The 13,133-nt window shown below is 46.9% G+C and overlaps 1 protein-coding gene across 1 annotated transcript in view; it reads left to right on the forward strand.

Annotated features, from left to right (window-relative positions):
• Positions 1 to 340: 340 nt before the first annotated feature.
• Positions 341 to 13,133, forward strand: part of LOC136579528 (vomeronasal type-2 receptor 26-like) — a 54,778-nt gene continuing 41,985 nt past the window's right edge. Inside the window, exons 1-2 of the mRNA XM_066579682.1 lie at positions 341 to 415; positions 1,881 to 1,904. Coding sequence (XP_066435779.1) covers positions 341 to 415; positions 1,881 to 1,904 — 99 coding nt within the window. The remainder of the gene's footprint in view (positions 416 to 1,880; positions 1,905 to 13,133) is intronic.

Below are 13,133 nucleotides of genomic sequence, written 5' to 3' on the forward strand. Positions count from 1 at the left end.
TGAAGCTGAGGAGCCCAGAAACTTGCCTCTCTTGTAATCCCACAGCAGTCGGCTGTGATTCACCACGCCAAGGAACTCGGCCTGTGCCAACACCCTCACTTGGATGTCCGCATCCTTGACCCTTACCCCTACTCCTCATCATGGCAGATTAAGAATAGAGCAGGGCCCAAATTTATTATCCCACTGTACAGCATTGACAACTGTGCTTAATTCACTGCACACAAAGACTTGGAAATAGCGGAGGCTCTTTGCTGTGACTTCAAAAAATTAACCCGCTGTTTTGCGCTGATACCTAGGGGTAATTTACCGCTCGCAGAGACTTGTAGATAATAGAGGCTGTATGGAGTGGGAGAAGACTCTAAAGCGAGTGGCTAGTGCTTGTAACTGCGGTAATCTCAACCTCACCAAGGAAAGGGTATTGTGAGATGCTCTACACAGCGGCAGAGCTGAAATACTTTGCAGTGGCCCAGGAAATATTACAGTACTGTTTATCGGTGAGACCTCTGTCTAATGCACTGCAGACATTGAACAATATAGCTGAAATAGTTTGCAGTAGGCTAGGAAATATTACAGAGCAGTTTCACGGTGAGAGCTGGTTGTACGGCACTGTAGGCTGAGAAAGCTATTACTGAAAGGCTGGGAACAGGCCTAGATGCGTAATAAAAAATGAATGCACCACTACTCCCAGCAGGCCACAACTATAATGCACATGGTCAGATGTAGCCCTAAGAAGGACTGTTGGGAATCTTGCACAGAGGATCAGGAGGGCTGTATAACTTTCCCTATATAGGCAGCACTGTCCCTAAACTCTGCATAATATACTGCAGACTGAGAACGCTATAGCTGGAATGGCCTGCACAGCCCGAGATGCTTAAAAAAAAAAAAAAGGTGCACTACTGCTCCCAGCTAGCCACAGCAGTAATACACACTATGAAGAGTAGCCCTAAGAAGGACCGTTGGGGTTCTTGAAGACAGGATCCTACGCTAACACTATCCCTGAATGAGCAGCAGCAATTTCCCTAACCTCTGCCAGCATGCGTTTGAGGCGAGCCGCAGGCGGGACCAGTTTAAGTACTCAGCGGTCACCTGATCTCGCCAGCCACTCACTACTGTGGGGAGGAGAGAGGGCTGGCACGTCACAGCAGGAAGTGGTAATGCCTTCCCCGCATGTCTATTGGCTAGAAAATGGTGCGGAACATGCGGGGAAGGAAATGCAATTGACTCGAGTACCGCGTGGTGTTCGTCTCGAATAACGAGCAACTCGAGTACCCTAATACTGGAACGAGTATCAAGCTCAGACGAGTGTGCTCGATCATCTCTATCACCGAGTCATTCAGTCAGTGAGTCAGTCAGGTAGTGAGTCAGTCAGCGAGTTAGCAGGGGGAGCTGTCAGTCAGTGTGTCAGTCAGGCAGTGAGTTAGTCAGTCAGCAAGTTAGTCAGTAAGTCACTTGGTCAGTTAGAGCCAGTCAGTCAGTCAGTGAGTCAGTGAGTCAGTCAGTCAGTGAGTCAGTCAGTCAAGGAGTGAGACAGTGAGTCAGTCAGTGAGTCACTCAGGTAGTGAGTGAGACAGTGAGTCAGTCAGTGAGTCAGTCAGTCAAGGAGTGAGACAGTGAGTCAGTCAGTGAGTCACTCAGGTAGTGAGTGAGTCAGTCAGTCAAGGAGTGAGACAGTGAGTCAGTCAGTGAGTCACTCAGGTAGTGAGTGAGTGAGGGCTCCCACAAACTTGCGTTTGCATTTTTTGTTAACGTGATTGTCAATGGGACTTTTTTAATGTTAAAAACGCAACGCAATGCACCAAAAACGCAAGTTGCGCTGCGTTGCGTTTTTAACATTAGAAAGTCCCATTGACAATCGCCTTAACAAAAAACGCAAACGCAAGTGTGTGGGAGCCCTTAGTCAGTCAGTCAGCGAGTCAGTCAGTCAGTGAGGGAGTCAGTCAGCGAGTTAGTCAGCTAGTGAGTCAGTCAGTTATTAAGTTAGTCAGTCAGTCAGCGAGTGAGTCAGTCAGCGAGTCAGTTAGGCAGTAAGTAAGTTAGTCAGTGAGTGAGTCAGTTAGTCAGTGAGTCAGTCAGCAAGCAGTCAGTCAGTGAGTCAGTCAGGCAGCAAATCATTCAGTCAGCGAGTTAGTTAGTCAGTCAGTCAGTTAGTGAGGGCTTTCACCTTCATATATATAGATATCTTCTGACATTGAGAAGCGATTCTTAAAGGGGTTGTCCCGCTGTGACAAATACATCTATACTTACCTGATCAAGTACCCCCCCCCCCCCCCCTATATTTACCTGTCCAATGTCCTTGGATACAGCAATTCCAGCAGTGTCTCATGCACGCGCATGCACAGTCCACTCACCCCATGGCTCTCACTGACGGTCTGGACCTTAAGATGAGGAAGAACAGCGGCTTCCCCCTGTGAACTGTCCTCAGCTGTAGGGTAAGTTTGGGATGGGGGGCTTATGTATGTTACTGTTTATGTGCTGGGGAGGGGGGCTGTCAGAGCAATTTGTCGGGCCGGGGGAAAGGGGCTGTCACAGTAATTTTTCTTGCGGGGCTGTCACAGTAATTTGTCAGGCAGGGAGACTGTCACAGTAATTTGTCGTGGGGGTGGGGGGAAGGGTTTCTTTCACAGTAATTTGTAGTGGGGGTAGTGGGGGGAGGGTTGCTGTCACAGTAATTTGTAGTGGGGGGAGGGTTGCTGTCACAGTAATTTGTCAGGGTGGGGGGCTATCACAGTAAATTGTAGTGTGAGGGAAGGGGTGCTGTCACAGTAATTTGCTGCGGGGGTAGGGGGAAGGGTGCTGTCACAGCAATTTTTCATGGGGGTGGGGGCTGTCACAGTAATTTGTCATGGGGGAAGGGTGCTGTCACAGTAATTTGTTGTGGGGGGGTGGACTGATGCTGCTTGGGCTACTATTGTGGGGTTACTATTACTGCTGTGACTATAATTGTGGGGGCACTGATGCTGTTAGGGCTACTATTGTGGGGGCACTGATGCTGCTGAGCTATGATTGGGGGTAACTAATGCTGTTGTTGATACAATTGTGGGGGCCTAATGCTGCTGTGGCTACAATTGTGGGGGCACTGATGCTCCTGTGGCCACTATTGTGGGGGCACTATTACTGGGGATACTATTGTGGGGGCACTGATGCTGCTGTGGCTATAATTGTGGGGAAACCTATGCTGTCGTGGCTACAATTGTGGGGGGCTGATGCTGCTGTGGCTACAATTGTGGGGGCACTGATGCTCCCGTGGCCACTATTGTGGGGGCACTATTACTGTTGTGGCTATAATTGTGGGGGCACTAATGCTGCTGTGGCTACAATTTTGGGGGCACTATTACTGGGGATAGTATTGTAGGGGCACTGATGCTGCTGAGGCTATAATTGTGGGGAAACTTATGCTGTCGTGGCTACAATTGTCGGGGGCTGATGCTGCTATGGCTACAATTGTGTGGGCACCGATGCTGCTGTGGGTATTTTTATTGGGCACTATTACTGCTGTGGCAATAATAATTTGGGCACTGATGCTGTTTGGGCTATATTGTGGGGCACTGATGCTGCTGAGGCTATAATTGTGGGGAAACCTATGCGGTCGTGGCTACAATTGTCGGGGGTCTGATGCTGCTGTGGCTACAATTGTGTGGGCACTGATGCTGCTGTGGGTATTTTTATGGAGCACTATTACTGCTGTGGCAATAATAATTTGGGCACTGATGCTGTTTGGGCTATATTGTGGGGGCACTGATGCTGCTGTGGCTACAATTGTGTGGGCACTATGTGAGAGTACCATGTGAGGGACTGTGGGAGCACCGTGTTATGTGGGAGCACTATGTTATGTGAGGTCACTGGGGGGGGCACCGTTAGGAGACACTGTGGGAGTACCATGTGGTGGCACTATGTGGGGGCAGTGTAGGAGCATCATGTTATGTGGGGGTGCACTGTGGGGGCACCATGTTATGCGGGGGCACTATGTGGGGGCAGTGTGTGGTGGTACTTTATTATGTGGGGACACACTGTGGGGGAACTATGTAGGTAAAGCATGGGGGGGCACTGTGGGGGCACCATGTCATGTGGGGGCAATGTGTGGGGGGCACTATGTTATCTGGGGGCACACTGTGGGGGGGGCAATGTCATGTGGGTGCACTATACTATGTGGGGGTGCACTGTGGGGACACAATGTCGTGCGGGGACACAATGATGTGACTGTGCTGTCCCAGTGGCCAGTGATGAGGGGACATGCCGGGGAGATGAAGGAACCTCCTGCTACATCTGTCACAGCTCTAGCAGGAGATGACGATGCTTTCTTTCAGCGTGCACCTCTCGTCGGTCTTCCAGTCATGTGACCACCATCATCGGGACCGCGCCCGCTAAGGAGGAGAGAGAGCAGTGCATCATGGAAACTACCCCAGCGGTGCCATCTTTGAAAGTTTGTATAGGTCAGCTGTACAAGGAGAAGATAATGAATAAAAGGTGAGCAGAATATGGTTTCTATGTGTAATGCTGGATTGTAGGATGCTTTCACTTCACAGGCAGTAATGCAGCCCCTTTAATTACTGGGTATATCTGGGCCTCTGCAGCAGGGAGGCACAACATTCCATTGGTCATCAGATTCCAGCACTTCGATGTATAGAATGAACTTCTGGGACCAAGTACAGTAGGCTCCGATCTCCAGAGCTGTAGGCGCTCCATGCTCTGCCTCATAGCCTGAGCTCTATAGAGGGGTCATATGAGGACATAATGAGGCTTATTTCAGTTACATTATTTATATTTGTGTTCAACTCATTTACATAAGATACAGTTAAGATAGCTAAAGGGGAACAACCTTATATTAACCCCTTAATGGCACGGACCCTTTTTATAATCCATTTTTGTTTTCACTGCCCCTCTTTTTAAAAATCCTAACTCATTTATTTATCCATTGACGTAGGAGGGCTTGTTTTTTGTGGGACGAGTTGTATTTGCTAATGGTACTAGAAAATGTGTTGAAAAACTTTTAAAAAACTGTAAGTGGAGTAAAATGAAAAAAAAGAAGGCAAAACAACATTCCGCCATCTTTCAGTGCATCTTGTTTCTACGGCGCACAAACTGCACCAAAATGACATCTTTATTCTATGGGTCACTATGATTACTACGATTCCAAAGTTATACAGTTTTTTTTCGTTGCACTATTTTTTTTTCAGACATTTTGGAATATATACGACTTTTTGATCGCTTCTTATTGTATTTTTTTCTGGGAGACGGGGTGACTGAAAGTGCATTTTTGAGGTTCTTTATTTTTTTCCGGACGATGTTCACCATTTGGGGTAAATAAGCCACTACTTTGATAGATCGGACTTTTATGGACGCAGTAATTCCAAATACTTATTTTTGTTTTATGATTTAGATTCTTTTATTAAAAGTATTGGCATGCCACCTTTCTGCATGTACACTTTATTATGTGTTCTTATTTGAGAAGAATTATCTTGTAACCGATTCTGGTTCAGATAGAAGGATGACACTTCTGTCTCTACTAGGAACATTGTATGCTAGCATTTAAATATCAAATCGCTTTGGTGTAACTGACCATGTATTGGCCATATAGTAGGAGCATAATTATGATTCACAGTCCCTCAGAAATGTTTTCCTCCACAATTAATGTGTTCTGGTTGGCAAACATCTATTTTCTAAATCAACTGAGTTCATGCCCTTTTTCAAGATGGCCGACAGGGATTCATCCATCTATCACGTCATCACACGGCCGGCCTGCCTCTGGCATATGCCAGGGTCTCCTATGACAACACGCTGGTCTTGTCATGTCATCAGTGGCGCTGAGCGTGGTGACATCATCACGTCACGCCGCCGATCATGTCACGTGGCCTCTCAGGATGCCCAGCACAGTGATGTCACCACAGCACACAGACGATCATATCACGTGACCCGTTAGGACGTCACGGCAATTCCCATTTTACAAATGGGTTGCACTGGGCCGGGCCTCCCACTGACGTCTGATAACCAGTCATCATGGCGATCATTATGCGGCGATTGACCGGACACTCAGGGACGTCTTATCTTCACCACAGTAATGGGTTTCTCTATACTGCAAATATTACTAATACCTATGAGAGGGGACATGGTGGTAGTGAGCAATGATCCTGTATCGTTCATTGTTTACATCAGTAATGAGGGGGAGTGTCAATCATGTACCCCCTCCTATGGGTGGAGCACAAATGCCATATATTCCCTGCAACTCCTCTTTGGCGGTTGATACTCTAGTCCACCATCCGGGCTATGAGTACTTTTTTATTTTTTATCTCTGATAGAGGGGGTGATCTTTAAGAGGCGACTTTACTCGCAGCCCTAGTTAGCGTTAATCTGGGGCTTAGTAGCACCGAGGGTGGCATAGGTACTATCTACTGGATTAGGGTGGATCACCAACTATTCCACCTTATAACAAATTGGGTGCCACCATAGGAGCAGTTAATTGGAGACATAGAACATAGTAGCCTGCAATATTATGGCTCCTACAAGATCTTAATACTCCCTCTCAGACAGTGCATGCTATATTACGGGAGTTGTGATTTGGGTGCACCACTATTATCAGCCCCTAACACTCCCCCTCTCTTAGCACATTCTACACTACGGGAGCTGTGATTTGGGCGCCATATTATCAGCAGCCCATAACACTTAGGCCCGTGTGTGTATTAGTATCTTCCCCCTAGCACAAATGTGCTCTTCTGTGTGCCCCCATCGTGTTACAGCTCTCTGTAAATTACACTAGCTGGCAGATGGTCTGTCTTCATTAGTCTGGGCAGCTAATTGAGTTTTGGCTATGCCACTGACAATTACTTCCTGATGATCTATGAGATCCATGGGGAAACGCGTCGAAGTTTCGAGTCATAACACATATACATATACTTACACAGGGAGTCATGATCCTCTGAATTGCAATTTTGCAAAAAGACCCTGTGGGTTTTGAAAGGTGCAAAAATAATGATATGCGCAGAAAAAACATTGATGCAATAAATTCAAAATTATCCATGTTTGCCTTCCATATTTAGACCTGGATGCATTAGTAGAGGCGGGCAATCCATCATTAAGCCCCCCGCATGAGGCTGAATATACTATCCGAGCTGCATATTAGTAGATACTTTAGTTCCAAGTCGCAAGAAGCATTAATATATGCTATAGCTCCTTACATGGAGCAGTGATTCCATAAATTTGAATAATTAACACTGCCCTGGGTGCTCTTGGATTAGGCTGTATCAAGAGAGGTATTTCTTCTCACTTGAGCCTCCCATCTAGTATTATCTTGGAGAGAGTATCCCAGCAGCACACTTTAGGATAAGGAGTAGTGTTGGCATTAGTTTTTAAAACATATATTGTGAGTGCCAGCAGCTTCGGTTCATTGCCCAAATGGTTATTTGTTTTGTGTTCTTGTATGTTAGGTGTGCCCTATTGTGGTAAATGTTTTTAAGCAAATATCAATAAATTTATTTTTAGAATAAGGTATATACTGTGAAACACAGACACACAACATATGAAAGCAAAAAGGGAGAAAGTAATAGAAAATACCAGTCTATGAAGCTGTTTCACACAGTCTTGGGGCGCGGAGTGAGTAGAAAGGTGGACAGTTCTGCATTTAGATGCATCTCCTGAGTCTGTGAGTGTGGGAAGATCCCCCTTTTGTTTTAAAGTCTATGAGGGTCCCACCTCCACCATCCTCTTCATGACTTCACTGAGGGTTAGCTGAATATGTGCACAGATCTTCCAGATGGAAAACCAATGTAACATTTCTGCCATATTTCCCTAGCAGGCCCTCAAATAGGTGAGATATGGCCACCATGTTTTAACCTACAAGTGGATACTTTAGGGGGTCTTTCAAGGGAGACCACTGCGAATGTTGCCGGGTCCAAATCAATGCGTCTGATCAGCGAGTACTCGGAGAAGACATAAAATGACACCACATGCAGTGTGGTGAAATCAGAATGAATTCTTCTTTATTGAAGCAAACACATCAGATTATATAGACCATAGACCATCGCACATGCAGGAGGCGGTTATCTTACAGCCAGCATATTATTGCATAAACATATTCTTTCTTAATGAGCTATTATTTCTAAAACTTAGAGACAGAACATCCTGTTAGTCTAGCACAGATGTCCGTGGTCCGCTGCGTCCAGTTACAGGAGATAAGCAAGACCTTGAGAAGCTCGGAGAAATCAGTTTTCAACCAGCTGGTTCCTATCTCCACTAACCAAAGCATACTTTGTTTTTCAACTATTTATTCTTATTTTGATAGCTTAGCAACATAATTAACCCCGTACATAATCCCCCATTTGGACATGGAGTCAAGGCAAGCACGACTCCTAGTCCATAAACACGTACTTCATATTGGTGCAGAGAAAGCTTTTTCAGTACATTTGGTGACACATGAGATTACAATTTTTATAGCTATATACATGCATAATAAAATCATCACAACTTGTAATATACTTTGTAGGATCCCCATAAACCAACCTCCTAACCCCGAGAACCAATTTGCAGGATTGAGGAAACTAAACCACCCCTGATCTTTATCTTGTTTTATGCTGGCGGCTATTTTCCCTAAGTTATTGATTCTTTGGTGTATGGATTCTGAGTGATCAGAAAGGTTAAAACAACACATCCCCTCAAATTCCTCACATCCGTGGTTTAGCGCAAGTAGCAAGTAATCTATGGTGGCCCTGTTCTGTAGGGCTGCTTTTCTAACTCCCTGTATATCTAATAGAAGAAGATCCAAAGCCTGAGATGTGGCATTCAGACCTTTTACCATATCACATGCTCGGCCATTAATTACTCTTGCCTTATATTGGGCCAGCCCGGGAACACCCACAATACTGACAGCAAGTGCCCTGTGTTCCGAAAAACTCAGTAAAGTGGGTGTTCCTTCACACTTGCTATCTAGCCCCTTCAACTCCCGTCTTTGTCTATTCATGGATCCCAGGCTGTTAGGTTTTTGGTACATTAGTATACTTAGCCTGGACAATGCACACAGTCCACCTGAAATATTACCAGGGATGTATGTATAGGTTTGATTACCACAGGATAAGACCCATCCCACCGGCAGTTTGACATGCCTAAAATGACTGGGGCTTCGGACCGTGTAGTTGCAGAGCATAGGGGTCTGTATTCTCTTGCATTGCTCCTTTGTACGGTTACAAAGTATCTGGGAATCATTAGTTACTGTGTGCCCTGGCGCACACCCTCCAATATACCTTTTATCACATGTGAAGTTATAACACACCTCAGCCGGAGCAACATTCCTTACCTGAAACCGAGTCATATTTGACCAAAGTGTGTGTTCGATGGCATCGCAATGGGGACAATATTCATATACATTTAGGAAGGTATTTTCTTGAACAACATTACCATCTCCCACATAGCTATCATTATGCACTATTGAATATATATCGCGAAGTGTTTTTACAGGAGTGGGGACAGACAGTAGACAAGTCCGCAAAATATCTTCCCCACTCCGAAGGTTGGGCATACACATGTGGGAAATATTTAATACGTCTTTTGTGAGGTATTCCCACATATTGGGGTGTCCTTCTGCCCATCCAGTCCATCTTCTTTCAATATGGATCGTTGGTGGGGGTGCATCCCGATAAAAGGACAGTCCAATAAGACAAACTGCAGATATCAGGGTCAAAATACCCAGTATTGTCCACCCTGGCATAAGTGCCACATCCCACCCTGGTCTCCTGACCGCAACCCTCCCTTTCATTCTGTGACAGGCTCGGGCACTTTCTTGCAGTGGGAGGCGTGAATCCAAGTGGCTTTTCCTTCGAGTTTAACTGAAGTGGGAGTGGTCAGCAGCACTTGATATGGTCCGTCAAAGTGAGGTTCCAAAGCCTTTCTCATGTGTCTTTTTACGACCACCCAATCTCCAGGCTGCAAGGAGTGAGTTCCTTCTAGGTTATCAGGGTCTGGAATTGAAGAAAACACTAGATCGTGTGTTATTTTCAGCTTACGGCATAGTTCTTGTACATATTCAGTAACTTTATCACATCCTTGCTGAAGAGCCTGTGGATGGTACAGGCCTAATCTTGGCACTGAGCCAAACAGTACTTCATATGGAGAAAGTCCTGTCTTTCGATTGGGGGTGGTACGTACAGAGTAAAGGGCCATCGGGAGACACTCTGGCCATGGCTTCCCTGTCTCAGCCATGGCTTTTTGTAACTTCAATTTCAGGATACCATTTAGTCTCTCAACTTTCCCTGAACTTTGTGGGTGGTAGGGGGTGTGGAAAGCTTGCTCTACCCCCAAAGCAGCCATTACCTGCTGCATTATTTCACCAGTGAAGTGAGTTCCTCTGTCACTTTCAATTGTTTCTGGCACCCCAAATCTACACACCAATTCCATCACCAGTTTCTTGGGGGTGACTTGAGCGGTGGCACTCCCCATTGCGTAAGCCTCAGGCCACCCAGAGAAGAGGTCCATGCAGACGAGCACGTACTCATACCTTCCTGACCTGGGCAGTTGGATGTAGTCTATCTGTAGTCTCTGAAAGGGGTACAAGGGCCGAGGTGTACATTTCTTAGGAGTTTTGACAACCTGCCCTGGGTTGTGTAGTGCACACACTTCACATGCCCTGACATATGCCTTTGCCATCCTGTCAAACCCTGGAGCGTACCAAACCTTATCCACAAGAGCTACCATGGCATTGTGAGAGGCGTGGACCTTTCCATGGGCTAGTGACGCCAAACTAGGATAGGCAGCAGCCGGTAAACACGCTCTCTCTCTCATCATCCACACATCCTTCACTTTCCTCCCTCCTGCCATGGCCCATCTCTCCTCTTCCCTTCTGGTGGGCTTCAGTACCACCTCGGTAGAAGCGGCTACAGAAGAAATGCCGGCAGGTACCCCGGTGTCCTCAGGTGGGCAGGATCTTTGCCGGGTACTAACCCTGCGCACTCGGTCCTCTCTGTCCAGCAGGGCTGCAGCCTTGGCTGCTCTATCGGCCTTCTCGTTGCCCTTGCTCTCCATGGACTGACCCTGGGTGTGTGCTTTAACTTTTACTATAGCTACCTGTTCTGGCAACATGATAGCTTCCATCAGTAAACGTACAGCTTTTCCATTCTTGATCGGCTTGCCTTGAGCTGTGAGGAAGCTCCGTGCGCGCCAGATAGGCCCATAGTCGTGTGCCACACCAAACGCGTACCTGGAGTCAGTGTAGATGTTGGCAGTTACACCCTCGGCTAGTTTACAGGCTTCAGTCAAAGCGCACAGTTCCGCTTCTTGTGCTGACACATGTGGGGGCAGTGGTTGACTTACCAGTACCTCCTGCAGAGTTACTACAGCAAAACCTGTCACAAAACCGCCTTTCTCATTCAGGTATCTAGATCCATCCACAAACATTTCAAGGGGGGGGGGGGGGTTATGAGGGGTTTGTCAGTGACATGTGCGAACCCAGCTGTTTCCTGCTCCATGAACGCTGCACAATCATGCTGGTGTTCTGTGTCAAAGGCCTCCTCCTCATCAGTCTGGGAATTTGCAAAAAGCTGGTCCCCTGTACTTACTTCCCCATTTGAATCAGTGTCACCTAATGGTAATAAGGTGGCCGGATTCAAGGTGGTGCAATGTTGAAATGAGACATTGGATGAAGAGTGTACCGCAAGTTCCATTTTAATCTGTCTAGCAAGAGACAGATGTCTACGGCTTACCTGGGTCAGAATTCCATGTACATCATGGGGTGTCAGAACCACCAGAGGGTAGTCTAGGACCATCTCAGAGGCTTTCTCAAGTAGTGTTTGTACTGCCAGAACTGCTCTTACACAGGAGGGTGAACACCTGGCTACTGTGTCAAGATTTGCACTGTAGTATGCTACAGGGCGCTTTTTATCACCATGCTCTTGTGTGAGGACGGCAGTAGCATGTCCCGCCATCTCAGTCACGAACATTTGAAAGGGTTTGTTATAGTCTGGCAGGCCCAGTGCCGGAGCACTGGTAATCTGTATTTTCAGCTGACGGAAAGCTGACTCGGTTTCCGGGGTCAAAGCAAATGGCTTGGAACCCAGGCAGTCATACAGAGGCTGCATGGTCATGGAGGCAGAGCGAATCCACGGCCGACAATATGAAACTAACTCCAGAAATGTCTGCAACTGAGCATGTGAGGTAGGGAGTGGCATGTCCTCCACCACCTTGGTACGTTCTGGCGTGAGGTGTTTTGTACCAGAACCTAGGCAGTGACCAAGAAACACAACATGAGATTTGCAAAACTGCAATTTGTCTTTACTGGCTTTACACCCGCTGTCTGCAAGGAAACAAAGAAGGCTTAGGGAAGCATCTATGCATATAGACCTGTCCGGTGCACAGAGCAGTAAGTCATCAACATACTGTAGGAGGACCACTCCAGGCGGGGCGGCCCAAGCATCAAGCACTAACATCATACATCTGATTGGGGCTATTTTGCGTCCCTTGCGGTAGGACGGTCCAACAATACTGTTTCCCTCGGAATGTAAATGCAAACAAATACTGACAGTCAGGGTGCAATAGAACTGAAAAGAAGGCGTTTACTAAATCCACCACTGTATACCAGCAAGTTCCAGAAGGTACGGTTGACAACAAAGTATGTGGGTTGGAAACCAACGGTGTTTCTAAAACAGTTACTTTGTTAATTTCTCTTAAATCGTGAACCATACAGTAGGTGTCGGGCTCGCCCTTCTTTCCTTTCTTTTTCACTGGGAAGAGTGGCGTGTTAGCGGAGGAGACACAAGATTTTAAAGCATTCAAGGCACATAACTCTGTGACGGTGGAGGCTATTGCGTCTTCTTGTGCCATGGCAAGAGGATACTGGCGAATCATGGGGGCTTTTTCCCCATCTTTGAGGTACACCATGACCGGGGGTACTTGGAGATGCCCCAAGTCCATCTTCCCCCTTGCCCATAGAGTCTCTGGAACTGCTGAAAGAACCTGTGCATCTTCTGGGGTTAACATATAGACAGCAAAAGAAGGAGGCGGAGTGACCAAGTCTGCTGCCATGAGACAGAATACCTGGTGGTCGGCCGTAGTGGTGCTGACATGAGCCTCACCCGAAGGGTGAAGCTGTATGCAGCACCCCAGGGGTCCCATCACATCGGTTCCTATGATGCAATCCCCAGCAGGTGACACCAGGAAGC

Source organism: Eleutherodactylus coqui, chromosome 1, assembly GCF_035609145.1.
Source record: "Eleutherodactylus coqui strain aEleCoq1 chromosome 1, aEleCoq1.hap1, whole genome shotgun sequence".
Classification (NCBI taxonomy): Eukaryota; Metazoa; Chordata; class Amphibia; order Anura; family Eleutherodactylidae; genus Eleutherodactylus; species Eleutherodactylus coqui.